Source organism: Coregonus clupeaformis, chromosome 4 (genome assembly GCF_020615455.1).
Source record: "Coregonus clupeaformis isolate EN_2021a chromosome 4, ASM2061545v1, whole genome shotgun sequence".
NCBI classification, from domain to species: domain Eukaryota; kingdom Metazoa; phylum Chordata; class Actinopteri; order Salmoniformes; family Salmonidae; genus Coregonus; species Coregonus clupeaformis.
In genome coordinates this window covers 4,510,007-4,532,599 of record NC_059195.1, presented here as the reverse complement: position 1 = coordinate 4,532,599, position 22,593 = coordinate 4,510,007, and the positions used below count along the sequence as shown (strand labels likewise).

Sequence of the window (22,593 nt, the reverse complement as noted above, 5' to 3'; positions counted from 1 at the left end):
ATTCACTCCGTTGTGCTGAAAAGAAAGCTCTGCTGTTGGGACAGCTTTATGTAGGCCCTAACAGTTTGTGGGCACCGTTTGTCACCGTTATATGCAATTAATTTATTGTTTAGTGTTGTGTTGCGTAGTGGCTTTGCTGGCATGCATCCCCCAAAAATATTGTAGTTTGCCCCACCAAGATTTACATGCTAAAATCGGCACTGTACACATATCACCCAAAACGTTGTCATGTAATTATTTATGCAAAATACATTCAGATATTATTCCAATGTATGTATTTTTAGAGGCACATATTATAATGTGAATTTCTGGCTCAGTTGACCATCCTAGCCTATTTCAGTAGTACACTTATTTGCCTACTTTTAAAGCATTGTGAATTACCTTGGTCCTAGACCCATGTTGGCAAATCAAAACATTACACACAAACAAGTATTTTAATTTGGGACAGTTTATTTTCAGTTTGGTGCGTTTGAAATTGCACTTTGGGATGATTCTGGGATGGTTAGTCTCTCTCAAGCCCTGCATATATTATGAGCATTCACACGATAGATGTGTTTTAAAAGGATGAAATAAACTGAATTCACAGTGAAACACATGATAATGCCAAGTGCCAGGAATGTCATGGAAGGTACTAGAGTGTCAAAGTGTCCTTTGAAAATAGTCGGTTGAGGGAAGGTGAGGAGAATCAAGTTAACAGTGTGGGTATCATGTTTACTTTACATATGATAAATCAGTTAGGATCACTTAAAGGCGCAGGACAGATAAATACAGAGAGAACAAAAATAAAGGTGCAATGCCATTGGCACAAGGATAATGTGATGCAGTGAAGAATGATGGGTAGAAATTAGTGTTCACATTCCAGTGACTTCAGACGTCAGCCTAGAACAGTTAAGGAAGAGGGGAGAAGGGAAGGTTGAAGGAAAAAGAGAGAAAACATAGAGAGAAAAAAACTATTCAGAGATTGGACACTTTCGCACAACAGTGAAAGCTCTGCAGCATTCTGTTTTTTAGGTCTCCATGTTACATTTACTCCTGTATATTGGTCATGCATATGGATTTTATGATGCACTTTAATAAAAACCAATCCAAAATGTTCCAGCTAATTCTGGATTTTCCATAATCGAAAAACCTGTATCTAAGTCTCTTGAACTAAGAATAGTGTGAGTTCAAATGTAGTCTTCTATCACAATGGAAGTTGTCGACTTAATAATTTAAGTTTCCCTGCAAAATGGAGAACCTCCCGAAACCTGCTTACTATTTATATAAAAAGCACTTCCTTTTAATTCCAAATTTGACACAGCAATATCTCTTCACAAACATATCACATCACTCTAGAATCATGGCCAATAGCATTGCTCAGTAGCAATCTGAGTAGCAATATTGTTTTGTTTTCCACTTTTTATACATGTTGTTACTTTCCTGACAAGGAACTACAAGATTTAATCGGCAAACTTAAACAAAAAAATAATGTAACAATTATCCTAAGCATTCGGCATGCTGAAACACTATACGTAACTCTTTACATTACATGAACAGAAATCAAGTCACATTTTTTCACTTTGCTTTACAAATAGCCTTGTTAGCCTCTTCAAAGCTGCTAAAGCTTAACTGTCAAGTGCTAAGGGAATCAGGGAGCCATTAAGTTCTGTGGGAGTATACATGGGGTTATTGGGGAGACAGTTGCTGCTGTTAGCTTCTTGATAGTGGAACCAGATTTGGGCCTCAGGATGTTGTCATGGATGACGGGTCATTCCACATGGCAGCCACATCCCTGAACCTGTCAGTGGAATTGTGGGAATGCAATAGCCATTAGTCTCTCTCCAACCGCTTCTCTGCAAACCAAACCCTAAAAGAAAGAAGTCACAGATAACAAAGCCCCCATGTTGTAAATTGTGTGTATCAGTAAGGATTGAAGCATATGGATTGGGACTGTACCCCTGACACTGTCTAATTTCAGGGTTGTGTTCATTAGGTGCTAAAGGAAGAAAACGGACTAAAACAGGGACAGACTACCTGGCCTTTGTCCTCCGTGCTCTAATGACCATGACTCAACTTTGAAGATAAGTTATATGAACATTTCTGAAACTTCATGGCAAAAAGCAATTTTTTTTATTTTTATAATGAATCAGTATGGTTTTAGAGGACAGCGAGCAGAAGGAGAGCTGGCTATGCTGCCTCTGGCAAATACAGGAGTAGATGCAACCAACCATCACCAGGGTCAGATTCCCTTCAATTTAAAGGTTAATGGATTTTGTGCTGAGACAAAGTCTCGGTCCCAAATGGCACCCTATTCCCTAAATATATAGGAAGTAGAGTGCCATTTGGGATGCATCCAAAGGACGGACTCCTCAGTAATAGCCTACTTGATTTATCTATAAATAAAGAGTTTGATTTTGACACAGAGAAGATATGTCTAAGTAATGTGTTACTTATCTGTGTTGAGTTGGATGTGTTTTCTACTGGGCTCAGTCAGTAGCCAGAGCAGTGACACTTAACCTAAAGCAGCCTGCCATGAAAGATATATCATAAGAATGATATAATCCTTGTCAATGATGACACAAAATTGTGAATTTTAAACGTGAAGCAATTGCTGACTAATCTCAATATAACATGTCATTGGGTTAGGTCCGTTGCCACCTAACTGCCGTCATCATCTGTCATTACATGTTATGACTCATATTGATGCCAGAAATAGCCGTGGAGGTATTTGACAGTCCCTTTGTACAAAGGGACTCCTCCACAGACAACCGTTTCCCACAGAAATGTACTGGGAGGTCACTGATTTGGCCTCATGCTAACAATGCCTACTGTTTGCATTAGCATCATTAGTGTTAGCGCTCTGATGTTGGCGGTGGGTGAGAGGTTACCTTGCGTTGATGAGGTACTGGGCAAGGCTGATGTTGGCGGGGGTTCCTGTAATGGTGATCTGGCGCTCCGACGAGCCCTCCATGGCGTTAGCGATTTTGATCTGCGCCCCAGACATCTGTCGGATCTCATTGATTTTGGTTCCCTGGCGCCCGATTATGCAGCCTATTAGCTGGGAAGAAATGGCAGCGGTTCTTAACTGGGAAACCTGGAACAGAAGCCTTGGGCTGGCTTTCATTGATTTGAGCTTTAAAAAGCTCACTCATTAAACAGTGTGACATCATTGATTAATTGAAGGGTCAGTTCCATTGAAACCCAGTAACTACAAGAAATTAATTTAAAATAATTTGAGAATTGTTTCATTTTTCAAAGAGGTATTTTTAATGTCATTGAAAGTTGATAGTGTGACAAGACATACTTTTTAAGTCTGTGTATGTCTATGTTGACTATTATTTGTCTTCACAGTAAAAGTAATATTGTGGGGAAGTTACAGTGGGGAAAAAAAGTATTTAGTCAGCCACCAATTGTGCAAGTTCTCCCACTTAAAAAGATGAGAGAGGCATGTAATTTTCATCATAGGTACACATCAACTATGACAGACAAATTGAGAAGAAAAAAATCCAGAAAATCACATTGTAGGATTTTTAATGAATGTATTTGCAAATTATGGTGGAAAATAAGTATTTGGTCAATAACAAACATTTCTCAATACTTTGTTATATACCCTTTGTTGGCAATAACACAGGTCAAACGTTTTCTGTAAGTCTTCACAAGGTTTTCACACACTGTTGCTGGTATTTTGGCCCATTCCTCCATGCAGATCTCCTCTAGAGCAGTGATGTTTTGGGGCTGTCGCTGGGCAACACAGACTTTCAACTCCCTCCAAAGATTTTCTATGGGGTTGAGATCTGGAGACTGGCTAGGCCACTCCAGGACCTTGAAATGCTTCTTACGAAGCCACTCCTTCGTTGCCCGGGCGGTGTGTTTGGGATCATTGTCATGCTGAAAGACCCAGACACGTTTCATCTTCAATGCCCTTGCTGATGGAAGGAGGTTTTCACTCAAAATCTCACGATACATGGCCCCATTCATTCTTTCCTTTACATGGATCAGTCGTCCTGGTCCCTTTGCAGAAAAACAGCCCCAAAGCATGATGTTTCCACCCCCATGCTTCACAGTAGGTATGGTGTTCTTCGGATGCAACTCAGCATTCTTTGTCCTCCAAACACGACGAGTTGAGTTTTTACCAAAAAGTTATATTTTGGTTTCATCTGACCATATGACATTCTCCCAATCCTCTTCTGGATGCACTCTAGCAAACTTCAGACGGGCCTGGACATGTACTGGCTTAAGCAGGGGGACACGTCTGGCACTGCAGGATTTGAGTCCCTGGCGGCGTAGTGTGTTACTGATGGTAGGCTTTGTTACTTTGGTCCCAGCTCTCTGCAGGTCATTCACTAGGTCCCCCCGTGTGGTTCTGGGATTTTTGCTCACCGTTCTTGTGATCATTTTGACCCCACGGGGTGAGATCTTGCGTGGAGCTCCAGATCGAGGGAGATTATCAGTGGTCTTGTATGTCTTCCATTTCCTAATAATTGCTCCCACAGTTGATTTCTTCAAACCAAGCTGCTTACCTATTGCAGATTCAATCTTTCCAGCCTGGTGCAGGTCTACAATTTTGTTTCTGGTGTCCTTTGACAGCTCTTTGGTCTTGGCCATAGTGGAGTTTGGAGTGTGACTGTTTGAGGTTGTGGACACGTGTCTTTTATACTGATAACAAGTTCAAACAGGTGCCATTAATACAGGTAACGAGTGGAGGACAGAGGAGCCTCTTAAAGAAGAAGTTACAGGTCTGTGAGAGCCAGAAATCTTGCTTGTTTGTAGGTGACCAAATACTTATTTTCCACCATAATTTGCAAATAAAATCATAAAAAATCCTACAATGTGATTTTCTGGAGAAAAAAAATCTCATTTTGTCTGTCATAGTTGACGTGTACCTATGATGAATATTACAGGCCTCTCTCACCTTTCAACAGCTGGTGCACAAAATCAAATACTAAGAAAGTCTCAAGGTTTTGCTCGCCTGAGGTAGAGTATCTTATGATAAGCTGTAGACCACACTATTTACCAAGAGAGTTTTCATCTATATTTTTCATAGCTGTCTATTTACCACCACAAACCAATGCTGGCATTAAGATTGCACTGAATGAGTTGTATAAGGCCATAAATCAACAGGAAAACGCTCATCCAGATGCAACGTTCCTAGTGGCCGGGGACTTTAATGTAGGGAAACTTAAATCTGTTCTACCTAATTTCTACCAGCATGTTAAATGTGCAACCAGAGGAAAAAAAAACTCTGGACCACCTTTACTCCACACACAGAGACGCATACAAAGCTCTCCCTCGCCCTCCATTTGGCAAATCTGACCATAACTCTATCCTCCTGATTCCTGCTTATAAGCAAAAACTAAAGCAGGAAGCACCAGTGACTCGGTTAATAAAAAAGTGGTCAGATGACGCAGATGCTAAGCTACAGGACTGTTTTGCCAGCACAGACTAGAACATGTTCCGGGATTCTTCAGACAGCATTGAGGAGTACACCACATCAGTCACTGGCTTCATCAATAAGTGCATCGATGATGTCGTCCCCACAGTGACCGTACGTACATACCCCAACCAGAAGCCATGGATTACAGGAAACATCTGCACTGAGCTAAAGGGTAGAGCTGCCGCTTTCAAGGAGCGGGACTCTAACCCGGACGCTTATAAGAAATCCCGCTATGCCCTCCGACGAACCATCAAACAGGCAAAGAGTCAATACAGGACTAAGATTGAATCGTACTACACTGGCTCTGACGCTCGTCGGATGTGGCAGGGCTTGAAAACTATTACAGACTACAAAGGGAAGCACAGCCGCGAGCTGCCCAGTGATACAAGCCTACCAGACGAAGCTAAACCACTTCTATGCTCGCTCGAGGCAAGCAACACTGAAGCATGCATGAGAGCACCAGCTGTTCCGGATGACTATGTGATCACGCTCTCCGTAGCTGATGTGAGTAAGACTTTTAAGCAGCTCAACATTCACAAGGCCGCAGGGCCAGACGGATTACCAGGACGTGTACTCCGAGCATGTGCTGACCAACTGGCAAGTGTCTTCACTGACATTTTCAACATGTCCCTGACTGAGTCTGTAATACCAACATGTTTCAAGCAGACCACCATAGTCCCCGTGCCCAAGGACTCTAAGATAACCTGCCTAAATGACTACCGACCCGTAGCACTGACGTCTGTTGCCATGAAGTTCTTTGAAAGGCTGGTCATGGCTCACATCAACAGCATTATCCCAGAAACCCTAGACCCACTCCAATTTGCATACCACCCCAACAGATCCACAGATGATGCAATCTCTATTGCACTCCACACTGCCCTTTCCCACCTGGACAAGAGGAACACCTACGTGAGAATGCTATTCATTGACTACAGCTCAGCATTCAACACCATAGTGCCCTCTAAGCTCATCACTAAGCTAAGGATCCTGGGACTAAACACCTCCCTCTGCAACTGGATCCTGGACTTCCTGACGGGCCGCCCCCAGGTGGTAAGGGTAGGTAACAACACATCTGCCACACTGATCCTCAACACGGGGGCCCCTCAGGGGTGCGTGCTCAGTCCCCTCCTGTACTCCCTGTTCACCCATGACTGCATGACCAGGCACGACTCCAACATCATCATTAAGTTTGCCGACGACACAACAGTGGTAGGCCTGATCACCGACAACGATGAGACAGCCTATAGGGGAGGAGGTCAGAGACCTGGCCGTGTGGTGCCAGGACAACAACCTCTCCCTCAACGTGACTAAGACAAAGGAGATGATTGTGGACTACAGGAAAAAAAGAGGACTGAGCACGCCCCATTCTCATCGACGGTGCTGTAGTGGAACAGGTTGAGAGCTTCAAGTTCCTTGGTGTCCACATCACCAACGAACTATCATGGTCCAAACACACCAAGAGAGTCGTGAAGAGGGCACGACAAAGCCTATTCCCCCTCAGGAGACTGAAAAGATTTGGCATGGGTCCTCAGATCCTCAAAAAATTATACAGCTACACCATCGAGAGCATCCTGACAGGTTGCATCACCGCCTGGTATGGCAACTGCTTGGCCTCCGACCGCAAGGCACTACAGAGGGTAGTGCGTACGGCCCAGTACATCACTGGGGCCAAGCTTCCTGCCATCCAGGACCTCTATACCAGGCGGTGTCAGAGGAAGATCCTCAAAATTGTCAAAGACTCCAGCCACCCTAGTCATAGACAGTTCTCTCTGCTACCGCACGGCAAGCGGTACCGGAGTGCCAAGTCTAGGTCCAAAAGACTTCTCAACAGCTTCTACCCCCAAGCCATAAGACTCCTGAACAGCTAATCATGGCTACCCGGACTATTTGCACTGCCCCCCCACCCCATCCTTTTACGCTGCTGCTACTCTGTTAATTATTTATGCATAGTCACTTTAACTCTACCCACATGTACATATTACTTCAACTACCTCAACTAGCCGGTGACCCGCACATTGACTCTGCACCGGTACCCTCCTGTATATATAGCCTCCCTACTGTTATTTTATTTTACTTCTGCTCTTTTTTTCTCAACACTTTTTTTGTTGTTGTTTTATTTTTACTTTTTTTGTTAAAAAGAAATGCACTGTTGGTTAAGGGCTGTAAGTAAGCATTTCACTGTAATGTCTGCACCTGGCGCATGTGGCCAATAAAATTTGATTTGATTTGATTTGACTAAATCCTTTTTTCCCCACTGTATTTGAATCTACCGAGTGGACAGTTAAAATGAGTTGACCCTGATACCGGTTCATTAGTAGTTTATCCTACTGGTGTCCTTTACTCACATCATTTGGAATTGTGAGTTCATGAGTACTGGCCGGGGGGCTGGCATCCAAACCTGGGTTGGGGAACAGGGAAGGAGAGAACATGGCATAAATAGCATTTTTTATCAATTGGAGGATGTCTTGCTGTGAGTCAGGACCTTGGTCTCAGGATTGCAGGCCTAAGGCATCAATGAACCAAGGACCTTGGTTTGTTACCATAGTAGTCAAATGGAGAGCCGCGTCCTTGTGGTGAGATAAAAAAATAATAGAGATCCCATTGACTCTGATGTACACTGAGATCCAAATTTATTGGCAGCCTTGATAAAGATTAGCAAAAAATACTGTATAAAATAAATAATACAAATACTGAGCTATATTGTATGTTCAAAAGAATAGGAATGTTTTATTATTTTCTACTAATACAATTGCTCAGACAAAAATATTTAGTTTAAAGCCCGTATGCAGTCTTTTTAATGTACATTTTTTAATCATCACTTTGTGCGCTTATTTTTTATATAACTTTTTATAATTTATTTACCTGAGCCTCCTTTGGCCACCGAAATGCTCAGTCTGACTGTGTGGGCATGGGGATACAAATTTGAATATACACTTCATGACCAAAAGTATGTGGACATCTACTCGTCGAACATCTCATTCCAAAATCATGGGCATTAATATGGAGTCGCTTGGCATTGCGCATGGTGATCTTCTTGTGCTGACATTGCTTCCAGAGCAGTTTAGAACTCTGTAGTGAGTGTTGCAATCGAGGACAGACAATTTTACGCGCTACGCGCTTCAGCACTCGCCAGTCCTGTTCTGTGAGCTTGCATTTGTATTTCTGTTTATTAAGATCCACATTAACTGCTGCCCAGGCAGCAGCTACTATTCCTGGGATCGAGGAACATTAAGGCAGTTATATACAATTTAAAATATTTCATAACACTTTTCACAACATATAAAGTGTGTGCCCTAAGGCCACTATTCTACTACCACATATCTACAATACAAAATCCATGTGTACGTGTGTGTAGAGTGCATGTCTTATCATGTGTATGTGTGTCTGTGCCTGTGTGTATGTCTCTTCATATTCCCTGCTGTTCCATAAGGTGTATTGTTATCTGTTTTTAAAATCTGATTATACTGCTTGCATCAGTTACTTGATGTGGAATAGAGTTCCATGTAGCCATGGCTCTATGTAGTACTGTGTGCCTCCCATAGTCTGTTCTTGACTTGGGGATTGTGAAGAGACCTTTGGTGGTATGTGTTGTGGGTAGGGAGGAAGTCAATCTCTCCTCCATTTGAGCCAGGAGAGATTTACATGCATTTTATTAATGTTAGTTCTCCGTGTACATTTAAGGGCCAGCCGTGATGACCTGTTCTGAGCCAATTGTAATTTTCCTAGGCCCCTCTTTGTGGCACCTGACCACATGACTGAACAGTAGTCCAGGTGCGACAAAACTAGGGCCTGTAGGACCTGCCTTGTTGATAGTGTTGTTCAAAATGCAGAGCAGCGCTTTACTATGGACAGACTTCTCCCCATCTTAGCTACTGTTGTATCAACATGTTTTGACCATGACAGTTCACAATCCAGGGTTACTTTATGCAGTTTAGTCACCTCGACTTGTTCAATTTCCACATTATTTATTACAAGATTTAGTTGAGGTTTAGGGTTTAGTGAATGATTTGTCCGAAATACAATGCTTCTAGTTGTTTTAAAATGTAGGACTAACTTATTCCTTGCCACCCACTCTGAAACTGTAGGTCTTTGTTAAGTGTTGAAGTGATTTCACTCGCTGTAGTAGTTGACGTGTATAGTGTTGAGTCATCTGCATACATAGACACACTGGCTTTACTCAAAGCCAGTGGCATGTCATTAGTAAAGATTGAAAAAAGTAAGGGGCCTAGACAGCTGCCCTGGGGAATTCCTGATTCTACCTGGATTATGTTGGAGTGGCTTCCATTAAAGAACACCCTCTGTCTTCTGTTAGACAGGTAACTCTTTATCCACAATATAGCAGGGGGTGTAAAGCCATAACACATACGTTTTTCCATCAGCAGACTATGATCGATAATGTCAAAAGCCACACTGAAATCTAACAAAACAGCTCCCACAATCTTTTTTATCATCAATTTCTCTCAGCCAATCATCAGTCATTTGTGTAAGTGCCCTACTTGTTGAATGTCTTTCCCTATAAGCATGCTGAAAGTCTGTTGTCAATTTGTTTACAGTAAAATAGCATTGTATCTGGTCAAACAGTATTCTTTTCAAAAGTTTATTAAGGGTTGGTAACAGGCTGATTGGTCGGCTATTTGAGCCAGTAAAGGGGGCTTTACTATTCTTGGGTAGTGGAATTACTTTTGCTTCCCTCCAGGCCTGAGGGCACACACTTTCTAGTAGGCTTTGATTGAAGATATTGCAAATAGGAGTGGGAATATCGTCCGCTATTATCCTTAGTAATTTTCCATCCATGTTGTCAGACCCCAGTGGGTTGTCATTGTTGATAGACAACAATACTTTTTCACCTTTCCCACACTCACTTTACGGAATTCAAAATTATAATGCTTGTCTTTCATAATTTGATCAGATATACTTGGATGTGTAGTGTCAGCGTTTGTTGCTGGCATGTCATGCCTAAATTTGCTCATCTTGCCAATGAAAAAATCATTAAAGTAATTGGCAAGTCGGTTTTGTGATGAATGAGCCACCTGATTCAATGAAAGATGGAGCTGAGTTTGCCTTTTTGCCCAAAATCTCATTTACGGTGCTTCAAAGCTTTTTACTATCATTCTTTATATCATTTATCTTTGTTTCATAGTATTGTTTCTTCTTCTTTTTATTCAGTTTAGTTACATGATTTGTCAATTTGCAGTACATTTGCCAATCGGTTGTGCAGCCAGACTTATTTGCCATTCCTTTTGCCTCATCCCTCCCGCTCTAGTTTAGTCTTATCTTGATTATTGTCCAGTTGTGTGTTCGAGTGCTGCAAGGAAAGACCTAGTTAAGCTGCATCTGGCCCAGAACAGAGCGGCACGTCTTTCTCTTCATTGTAATCAGTGGGCTGATTTAAATACAATGCATGCCAGTCTCTCTTGGCGTTGAGGAGAGTTGAGGAGAGACTGACTGCATCAATTAATGTGTTGAAAATCCCACCAGAAATACTACCAGGGGTCTTTCACAGTACCAAAATCCAGAACAAATTCAAGAAAGCGTACAGTATTATATAGAGCCATTATTGCCCAGAACTCCGTTCCATCTCATATTGCTCAAAGGAACAGCAAACCTGGTTTCAAAAAACACCTCACGGCAAAACGCCTCTCCCCTATTTTGCCTAGATAGTTTGTGATTATGTATTGGTATTGATATGTAGAATACGTGTGCCTTTTTTAACATTAATTTTTTAATTGATGTAGTTCTGTCCTTGAGCTGTTCTTGTCTATTAATGTTCAGTATTATGTCATGTTTCATGTTTTGTGTGGACCCCAGGAAGAGTAGCTGCTGCTTTTGCAACAGCTAATGTAGATCCTAATAAAATACCAACCATACAATTTTTTTATTCCTCATCAATCCACATGGATTTAACCGTTTTTACAGTCATTTTCTTAATGTGTGTATTCTTATTCGTAACTGGAATAAACAATTTTATAAATGAGTCAAGTTTAGCATCTGGTTGCTCCTCATTACACACCACAGACCAACAAATATTATTTACATCAACAACATAGGAATCACTACAAAACGTATTGCTTGACCACTTATACACTATATTAGGCCCAGCTTTGGAACTTAGTTTTTCCTAGATATGGCTACTATATTGTGATCACTACATCCGATTGATTTGGATACTGCTTTAAAGCAAATTTCTGCAGCATTAGTAAAGATGTGATCAATACATGTTGATGATTTCATTCCTGTGCTGTTTGTAACTACGCTGGTAGGTTGACTGAAAACCTGAACCAGGTTGCAGGCACTGGTTACATTTTGAACTTTTTTTCTTGAGTGGGCAGCTTGATGAAAGCCAGTCAATATTTAAATCACCCAGAAAATATACGTCTCTGTTGATATCACATACATTATCAAGCATTTCACACGTTACACAGACACTGACTGTTAGCACTTGGTGGTCTATAGCAGCGTCCCACAAGAATGGGCTTTAGGTGAGGCAGATGAACCTGTAGCCATATTAGTTCAACAGTATTTAACATGAGATCCTCTCTAACCTTTACAGGAATGTGGTTCTGAATATAAACAGCAACACCTCCACCATTGTCATTTCTGTCTTTTCTGTAGATGTTATAACCATGTATTGCTACCACTGTAGGTATTATCTAAGTGAGTTTCAGAGATATATGAATGTCGTCTGTTACTAGCAAATGATTGATTTCATGAACCTTGTTTCTTAAGCTACATATGTTAACGTGGGCTATTTTTTTGCACTTTTCTGGGATGCTTGATTGTTTTCATTCCTTTACTGGGAAGCTTAGCAGAAGTAGACAAGCTCATGTTATTTATGTTAGTGCAGGGTGAGCTGCACACAGTGGACTTCCTACTAGGGCACACTGCCTCAGTGCTAACAGTATAACTCTGGTTCATAGGCACATGATTACTGCATACAATAGCTGTAGGATCAGCAGAGCCATTCAGGGCAGTTAGAGGGACATAAATTAGGTTACTTACATTGTGTCTACCAACGCCCCTGGGATGATGTACATTTGCTGAAGCATTATGACAACTCAGCGACACAATGGTAGGGATTAACTGAGCTGGGCTTGGGTCATAGATAAGTAATTGTCTCATTGCTGCCTTATAATGCTGTGAAAAGATAAAGGGAAATCAAATGATTTTGGTGGAATCCATCCTCCTTGGGCTCCCGAGTGGCGCAGCAGTCTAAGGCACTGCATCTCAGTGCTTGAGGCGTCCCTACAGACCCCCTGGTTTCGATTCCAGGCTGTATCACAACTGGCCGTGATTGGGAGTCCTATAGGGCGGCACACAATTGGCCCAGCATCGTCCGGGTTTGGCCGGTGTAGGCTGTCATTGTAAATAAGAATTTGTTCTTAACTGACTTGCCTAGTTAAATAAAGGAACAATTAATAAAAAAATAAACCTAGCTTTGTTTCCAGAAGATCAAAATTGTCAATAAAAGCTGCAATTGTCAAGTAGCCAGCTATGGAGGGCTAAAAGTATGCTGAAACATTCAATGCCATGATTTAGGGAAGGCACAGGACCATATAGTATGGGGTGTTTGTTGGTGTCAAGCCCAGTCAGTTCTTTAAAATCCATCTTCAGCTGTTCTGAACTGCCCTTCATCATGTAATTGAATCCCACATGAACTATGATAGACACAATTTCCTGATGCAGGTTTAAAATGTTTGAGAGCAGCTTATTGATGTCCTGTACTCATGCTCCTGGATAGCACAATGTTTTTGCTCCAGGGACTAAGACATTTCTCACCATTGAACTGCCCAATTCAATGACCGGAGAAGGGGATGGAGAAACCCGCCCATTCCTTCCCCTCACAAAATTTGTGGAACCTTTCACAGGCCCACGAGAAACAGGATAGCGTACACCTGCAGCTCCCGGCGATAGGTCCAGACCTCCCACAGCATGCAGAGCCCCGTCAGATCCAGAGAGAGGGAAAGGAGCCGAACTTGACAAAGAAGCCGCTGTTGGAGTCAGCGTAGTTGGAGTCAGCACAGCTGTCGCAGACACAGGCAGTCCCAGCGATGAAGACGCAGGTAGATCAGGCACCAGGGCGGCAAAGCTATTCTTCATGTCGATCTGCTCCAGACCACTCGCAGACACTCTAGTCCGTTTAGCATGCCGCTGCCTTCGGTTTTCACGACTTGTGACATGGAAGCAGCGCTGATTGGAACAATCCTCTTGCTGTTCTCCGTCTACTCCACTACAAGATGGAGGAGGAGAAGGAGATAGAGACGACTTCCTTGGCAGGCAGGTTCCAGGTAGCACAGGCCATTTGGATAGGGACAGATAACAAGGCGGGGATACATCTATCAAGTGTGAGCGGCATCCAGCCAAATTTGTGTTTTCCCCATAAATTCGTGCAGAATAGAAATTTGCTTGCTAAGGATATACACCTCATTCCTGTAATCCTCCACAAGCAAACAATTGCCGCATTGGTACTCCGGATTGTCAATGTTGTCCCGGACAAGAGCATAATAAACACAGCTTCTACAGCGCTGGAAACTTTCATAAGCTATTCCAAGCAAAGCGGGCTCCATTGCAACTAGCTGTCTAGTTGGTAAACATCTAGTCCAAACCAGCAGGTTTTGACACAAACACTTATGAACAAACTAAAACTTCGGAAACAACAGGCCGAAACAACAGGTCGAGGCACAGGAGGTATCTGAGATCGTGACAGTAAGCTTCTGTGGCCTACCACTTTGCGGCTGAGCCGTTGTTGCTCCTAGACATTTCCACTTCTCAATAACAGCACTTACAGTTGACCGGGGCAGAAATTTGACGAACTGACTTGTTGGAAAGGTGGCATCCTATGACAGTGCCACGTTGAAAGTCACTGAGCTCTTCAGTAAGGCCATTCTACTGCCAATGTTTGTTTATGGAGATAACATGGCTGTGTGCTCGATTTTCTACACCTGTTAACAACGGGTGTGGCTGAAATAGCCGAATCCACTAATTTGAAGGGGATGTCCACATACTTTTGTATATATAGTGTATTTATATACAGCCCTGATTGGCTGATAGAATTGTTTAGAGCCCACCCCCTTACCCCTTAAAAAAACAAAACAACGGGTAATGGTATTCAACCTGTCAGTTGGAGCTGTAGCCACAGGTGTGTAGGCTACTTTGTTTTGTTATCAAAACAAAAGGCATACATCACACATCTTCATTTGCTATATCATTGTTGTACTGTTTTCAATAGGTCACCAGAAGATGCAGTAGGTCACCAGAAGATGCAGGACCAAAACAGCCTGTTTGCATTGTGGGCCATCTTGGCTTTTACCCTTCATTGCAGAATGCCATGATTATCTACAGTGCCTTGCAAAAGTATTCATCCGCCTTGGCGTTTTTCCTATTTTGTTGCATTACAACCTGTCATTTAAATGGATTTTTATTTATTTCATGTAATGGACATACACAAAATAGTGGAATGAAAAATATTAAAGTTGTTTCAAAGAATTCTAAAAAATAAATAACTGAAAAGTGGTGCGTGCATATGTATTCATCCCCTTTGCTTTGAAGCCCCTAAATAAGATCTGGTGCAACCAATTACCTTCAGAAGTCACATAATTAATTAAATAAAGTCCACCTGTGTGCAATCTAAGTGTCACATGATCTGTCTCATGATCTCCGTATATATACACCTGTTCTGAAAGGCCCCAGAGTCTGCAACACCACTAAGAAGGGGCACCACCAATTAAGCGGCACCATGAAGACCAAGGAGCTCTCCAAACAGGTCAGGGACAAAGTTGTGGAGAAGTACAGATCAGGGTTTGGAAACTTTGAACATCCCACGGAGCACCATTAAATCCATTATTAAAAAATTGAAAGAATATGGCACCACAACAAACCTGCCAAGAGAGGGCCGTCCACCAAAACCCACGGACCAGGCAAGGATGGCATTAATCAGAGAGGCAACAAAGACACCAAAAATAACCCTGAAGGAGCTGCAAAGCTCCACAGCAGAGATTGGAGTATCTGTCCATAGGACCACTTTAAGCCGTACACCCCACAGAGCTGGGCTTTACGGAAGAGTGGCCAGAAAAAAGCCATTGCTTAAAGAAATTTATAAGCAAACACGTTTGGTGTTTGCCAAAAGGCATGTGGGAGACTCCCCAAACATATGGAAGAAGTTACTCTGGTCAGATGAGACAAAAATTGAGCTTTTTGGCCATCAAGGAAAACGCTATGTCTGGCGCAAACCCAACACCTCTCATCACCCCTAAAACGGGCGGCAGGTAGCGTAGTGGTTAAGAGCGTTGTGCCAGTAACCGAAAGGTCGCTGGTTCTAATCCCCGAGCCGACTAGGTGAAAGTTCTGTCGATGTGCCCTTGAGCAAAGCACTTAACCCTAATTGCTCCTGTAAGTCGCTCTGGATAAGAGCGTCTGCTAAATGACAAAAAGAAAAAAAACACCATCCCCACAGTGAAGCATGGTGGTGGCAGCATCATGCTGTGGGGATGTTTTTCATCGGCAGGGACTGGGAAACTGGTCAGAATTGAAGGAATGATGGATGGCGGTAAATACAGGGAAATTCTTGAGGGAAACCTGTTTCAGTCTTCCAGAGATTTGAGACTGGGACGGAGGTTCACCTTCCAGCAGGACAATGACCCTAAGCATACTGCTAAAGCAACACTCGAGTGGTTTTAGGGGAAACATTTAAATGTCTTGGAATGGCCTAGTCAAAGCCCAGACCTCAATCCAATTGAGAATCTATGGTATGACTTAAAGATTGCTGTACACCAGCGGAACCCATCCAACTTGAAGGAGCTGGAGCAGTTTTGCCTCGAAGAATGGGCAAAAATCCCAGTGGCTAGATGTGCCAAGCTTACAGAGACATCCCAAAGAGACTTGCAGCTGTAATTGATGCAAAAGGTGGCTCTACAATGTATTGACTTTGGGGGGGTGAATAGTTATGCACGCTTAAGTTTTCTGTTTTTTTTGTCTTATTTCTTGTTTGTTTCACAATAAAAAATATTTTGCATCTTCAAAGTGGTAGGCATGTTGTGTAAATCAAATGATACAAACCCCCCAAAAATCCATTTTAATTCCAGGTTGTAAGGCAACAAAATAGGAAAAATGCGAAGGGGGGTGAATACTTTCACAAGCCACTGTACAGGGCAGACACTAGGCCTCTGTGTCTCAGAGGTCAAACACAGTAAGTTATACTTAGTATTACTTGCTGTGTTAGGCCTCTGAGACACAGAGGCCCATGGTATAATCTTCCGGATCATCACAAAGTCTATTTAATAAATGTTCGAAATAGACTTTCTGATGGTACTATTTCAATTTGTCTAATGAATAAACACTCTTGAGTTACACATTTTGGAATGTTTCTGTTGTTGAAAGTAAATAAAGAAACCAGACTGCAATGAAAGGTTGTTGTCATTCTTCATAAATTCTCGTCAGTTATTTACGTAACATAATAAACAGATCGTAAACAAGGTTATAATGAAAGTCAAAATCATGGTATGTAAGTATTTTCAAGTTATTGTTTTACAACTCAAGCTCTGGAAGGTATAACTCACAGTAAATGTATTTCTATTATGATCCATACAAAATAAGGAAAACCTGTTTTAGTGACTGATGGTACTTAAAAAAAAAAATGAATATTCTGTGATCAGACACTTTCGAATCCGGATAGTAAATTAAACACATATCTGCACCAAAGCAAATTACATAAAGCATTGAGTCTTACATATGATAAGGAACGACATACACAAGTCATATAATATTAATAAAACAATAACTTTATTGAAAGAATAAGGTTAGGGGAATACATTGTCTCATTCAAACCTGAAAACAAAGTGCAAGTTACATCACTATCATAACCATAAAATGATACACAACTACTTGCCCTTGCATTCGGATGCCACACAAGCAATCCACGTCATATTCTCCTTTTTATCTTTCCTGTAACAAAGACAACAATTTCTAGAGTAGTCTTCAAGTACAATGAAGTTTCACTCTTTCTGTTCTGACAATCAGCCAAATGTTAGCTTGGTCTTCAATCTGTTTGTGCTATATAGCCAACTCCTATGTATAGCCAACTGCTGTGGTAACATGGCATGACAACTATCATACATTAGGAGTTAGCAAGACAGCATAAACAGATCTGGGACCAGGCTAGAGCATTTATACGACCTGCACCACCAGCTTGGTATGTACAGCAGCCACCTCCACCAGCAACAACCTAGGAGGATTGGGGGGAACCAGTTCAGCTGCTTCTCTGCCAGTCGATGTCCACCTGTCTGTCCTGTGTGTGTGTCATACTCTTCGTCATCATCTTCACCAAGTAGCTCCTCATCAAAAGCATCTTCCTCCAAGAAGTCCATGACCTCATGGTCCTCCCTCAGCGATGACCCTTTAGCACATAAAAAGGGGATCATCAATGGAAGGGAATTGTGTCGTTACAAGTTATTAACCTGTTTGCAAGGTGACAAAGTTAGATTGTATAATCCTAGGGTTTTCACTCTAACATTTGAAAAAACATGTAACATAATTTCATATCTGATAGTCCATAACTGAAATATGATTATGTATGCCTGTAGCAAACCAGCTAGACCTCCAGCCTGAGTTTTCATAAGTCATATGATCAATCTATCCATACATTCATTCTTGCATTCAACAGCCAGAAGGCTTATTATTTTTTAGGAACCATATCACAGATAAACATCAACCTTATGAGATATCTAGCTAGCTAATAATAATATAACTATCTTTCTTCTGTCTAGCAGGCTAGTAGCTACTAATCCAATCACAAGCCAGTTCGTTTTAGCTCTAATGACAAATACATTTCAAATTGTCAATTTTAGCTATTTATTTTGTATAGTCAAAGAAAATATTAACATAAAAAATACAAGACACAAGCTAAATCAAGTAGGCTACCTTGGTCTGTTTTTGGTGACTGACTGACTGCAGCTTGAACAACAGTCAAAAGTCTAGCTAGCTAGCATTAGTTAGCTCAAAGACTTTGGTAGCTAGCAATCTAGCTAACATTATCTTAGGAGACACTATAGTGGCCTGGAAATACGATGACATTGGTAAAGTAGGAAAGAACTTTGCCATTATTATCATGTCATCAAATTTACTTTAGAAAGATGCCATAGCTAGAAAAGTTAATCAAAAATAGCTAGCAATGCTAACTTTAGCTAGCTAAAATCCGGTCTGACTCCTGTTCCTCAATCTTAGCTAGATAGCTAGCTAAAGTTATACTCCATCTAGAGTAAAACTGATGACAAAATGTTTTCCTACAAATTATTTGCCTCCTTTAGAAATGTAATCTGTTTTCCAAGTCACTTTAATGCACTGTAGGCTAAATCTTAATCAGCACATGGCTCAGAGAATGCATTGAGTAGTAGAATGTTCATTCCGGCATCAGTCCTCAAGAGAATGTTCAAAACAATAATGTGAAGAAGCATGCAAAACATGAATAGGATATATTTTACTTACAAAATAAAAAATAACTAACTAGACACTTACTTCATGAATGGTTGCTACTGCTGCCGGTTTCAAGATCCATGTGACATAAAGATGGAGCTGCTGGAAAATCCAGCTGTGTACCTAGCCTGATTTGCAATGCAGTCCCATGTGTGCTTCTCTGACACTTGATTATGAAAAATAAATCGATGCTGCACCAGAACTAGGAGGATACAGTATATGCAAATGAACGATGAATGTTCATTGGTCTATTAGAATCAGATCACCTTGTGATGTTATGTAGCAGGCTGAAAATCCGAAGGCATTTTTTTCAATCAGTTTACACAAAAAGGGCATTATCATCAGTGTTATTTTGACCTCATGCAGATGTAGGATCTTAATTTGATCACCCTGTTGCAGGAACACTTGTAGTGTAGTTTGTAATTTCCACTTTGAAATTTCAGACTTGATTTTCCCTTACGCAAAATGTATCAACCCCTACAAAAATGTCCATTAATTATAATCCACATAGTAATTCAAATTTCATGTTGCTGCAGGATTATTTTCCTGCTGTAGCAAACGGGCTTAAATTAAGATCCTACGTCTGTAATGTGGAAATATTTATTATAAAAAACAAGGAAATCGTTTATTTCTTCTCAAAAAGTGAAGGGTCAAAATTATTGGCACCTCTGTTTTCAATACCTCACCTTGCATAAGAGCACTGAGCCTTTTTCTAAAATGCTTTATGAGATTAGAGAACACATTGGGAAGGATCTTAGACCATTCCTCCATACATAGTCTTTCCAGATACTTGATATCCTTTGTCTGCTGCTTATGGACTGCTCTCTTCAATTCAAACCACAGCACTGGGTGAAAACTGTCAATATTAGGGTATATGTTTATCTATATATTTCCGGATATCCGGCATTTTATTAGATATAAGGAGTAGACATGCTCCAGATACAAATGTCCTTAAAACCCCTAGAATCTAAGCCGGGGGACATACCAAGATGGTCATACCAAGGATCATTTAGCTATTTGATTTAGAATTTTAGGACCCCTTTAGGTATATATATAAAAATATTTAAACATTATTTGATGAAACATTGAATTTGGCCTTACAGCTATTAGCCCATAGAAACGCATTGAATAACAGATTCATACATGGAAAACCAGATAGTCAAAAAAGAAAATCAAAAGGAAGTTTGTTTTGAAGTGTCAGTCCTATATCTGAGTGATATAAGAAAGATCAATATATATATATATATACAGTGGGGAGAACAAGTATTTGATACACTGCCGATTTTGCAGGTTTTCCTACTTACAAAGCATGTAGAGGTCTGTAATTTTTATCCAAAAAATCCAGAAAATCACATTGTATGATTTTTAAGTAATTAATTTGCATTTTATTGCATGACATAAGTATTTGATCACCTACCAACCAGTAAGAATTCCGGCTCTCACAGACCTGCTAGTTTTTCTTTAAGAAGCCCTCCTGTTCTCCACTCATTACCTGTATTAACTGCACCTGTTTGAACTCGTTACCTGTATAATAGACACCTGTCCACACACTCAATCAAACAGACTCCAACCTCTCCACAATGGCCAAGACCAGAGAGCTGTGTAACGACATCAGGGATAAAATTGTAGACCTGCACAAGGCTGGGATGGGCTACAGGACAATAGGCAAGCAGCTTGGTGAGAAGGCAACAGCTGTTGGCGCAATTATTAGAAAATGGAAGAAGTCCAAGATGACGGTCAATCACCCTCGTTCTGGGGCTCCATGCAAGATCTCATCTCGTGGGGCATCAATGATCATGAGGAAGGTGAGGGATCAGCCCAGAACTACACAGCAGGACCTGGTGAATGACCTGAAGAGAGCTGGGACCACAGTCTCAAAGAAAACCATTAGTAACACACTACGCCGTCATGGATTAAAATCCTGCAGCGAACGCAAGGTCCCCCTGCTCAAGCCAGCGCATGTCCAGGCCCGTCTGAAGTTTGCCAATGACCATCTGGATGATCCAGAGGAGGAATGGGAGAAGGTCATGTGGTCTGATGAGACAAAAATAGAGCTTTTTGGTCTAAACTCCACTCGCCTTGTTTGGAGGAAGAAGAAGGATGAGTACAACCCCAAGAACACCATCCCAACCGTGAAGCATGGAGATGGAAACAACATTCTTTGGGGATGCTTTTCTGCAAAGGGGACAGGACGACTGCACCGTATTGAGGGGAGGATGGATGGGGCCATGTATCTCGAGATCTTGGCCAACAACCTCCTTCCCTCAATAAGAGCATTGAAGATGCTGGTCGTGGCTGGGTCTTCCAGCATGACAACGACCCGAAACACACAGCCAGGGCAACTAAGGATTGGCTCCGTAAGAAGCATCTCAAGGTCCTGGAGTGGCCTAGCCAGTCTCCAGACCTGAACCCAATAGAAAATCTTCAGAGGGAGCTGAAAGTCCGTATTGCCCAGCGACAGCCCCGAAACCTGAAGGATCTGGAGAAGGTCTGTATGGAGGAGTGGGCCAAAATCCCTGCTGCAGTGTGTGCAATCCTGGTCAAGACCTACAGGAAACGTATGATCTCTGTAATTGCAAACAAAGGTTTCTGTACCAAATATTAAGTTCTGCTTTTCTGCTGTATCAAATACTTATGTCATGCAATAAAATGCAAATTAATTACTTAAAAATCATACAATGTGATTTTCTGGATTTTTGTTTTAGATTCCGTCTCTCACAGTTGAAGTGTACCTATGATAGAAATTACAGACCTCTACATGCTTTGTAAGTAGGAAAACCTGCAAAATCGGCAGTGTATCAAATACTTGTTCTCCCCACTGTATATATATATATACAGTGGGGAAAAAAAGTATTTAGTCAGCCACCAATTGTGCAAGTTCTCCCACTTAAAAAGATGAGAGAGGCCTGTAATTTTCATCATAGGTACACGTCAACTATGACAGACAAAATGAGAAAAATAATCCAGAAAATCACATTGTAGGATTTTTATGAATTTATTGGCAAATGATGGTGGAAAATAAGTATTTGGTCAATAACAAAAGTTTCTCAATACTTTGTTATATACACTTTGTTGGCAATGACACAGGTCAAACATTTTCTGTAAGTCTTCACAAGGTTTTCACACACTGTTTCTGGTATTTTGGCCCATTCCTCCATGCAGATCTCCTCTAGAGCAGTGATGTTTTGAGGCTGTCGCTGGGCAACACTGGACTTTCAACTCCCTCCAAAGATTTTCTATGGGGTTGAGATCTGGAGACTGGCTAGGCCACTCCAGGACCTTGAAATGCTTCTACGAAGCCACTCCTTCGTTGCCCGGGCGGTGTGTTTGGGATCATTGTCATGCTGAAAGACTCAGCCACGTTTCATCTTCAATGCCCTTGCTGATGGAAGGAGGTTTTCACTCAAAATCTCACGATACATGGCCCCATTCATTCTTTCCTTTACACGGATCAGTCATCCTGGTCCCTTTGCAGAAAAACAGCCCCAAAGCATGATGTTTCCACCCCCATGCTTCACAGTAGGTATGGTGTTCTTTGGATGCAACTCAGCATTCTTTGTCCTCCAAACATGACGAGTTGAGTTTTTACCAAAAAGTTATATTTTGGTTTCATCTGACCATATGACATTCTCCCCAATCCTCTTCTGGATCATCCAAATGCACTTCAGACGGGCCTGGACATGTACTGGCTTAAGCAAGGGGACACGTCTTGCACT

The 22,593-nt window shown here is 41.5% G+C and overlaps 1 protein-coding gene and 1 long non-coding RNA gene across 11 annotated transcripts in view; both read right to left on the bottom strand.

Annotated features, from left to right (window-relative positions):
• Positions 1 to 430: 430 nt before the first annotated feature.
• LOC121550786 (poly(rC)-binding protein 3) overlaps positions 431 to 22,593 on the bottom strand; it is a 232,578-nt gene continuing 210,415 nt past the window's right edge. For 8 of the 10 annotated variants that reach the window (XM_041863155.2, XM_041863162.2, XM_041863146.2 and 5 more), the window contains 3 exons: positions 7,759 to 7,811; positions 2,868 to 3,037; positions 431 to 1,777 (listed from right to left, as the gene is read on the bottom strand). In XM_041863155.2, the coding sequence (XP_041719089.1) occupies positions 1,723 to 1,777; positions 2,868 to 3,037; positions 7,759 to 7,811 (278 nt within the window). In that variant the 3' untranslated portion in view covers positions 431 to 1,722. Of the gene's footprint in view, positions 1,847 to 2,867; positions 3,038 to 7,758; positions 7,812 to 22,593 lie in introns of those variants that run through there. The other 2 variants (XM_041863168.1, XM_041863212.2) reach the window with 2 other exon arrangements.
• LOC121550842 lies at positions 17,164 to 19,226 on the bottom strand. Its single transcript, XR_005996988.2, has 2 exons — positions 18,920 to 19,226; positions 17,164 to 17,801 (listed from the first exon to the last, which is right to left on the bottom strand). It is a non-coding gene; the product is annotated as an uncharacterized LOC121550842 (long non-coding RNA).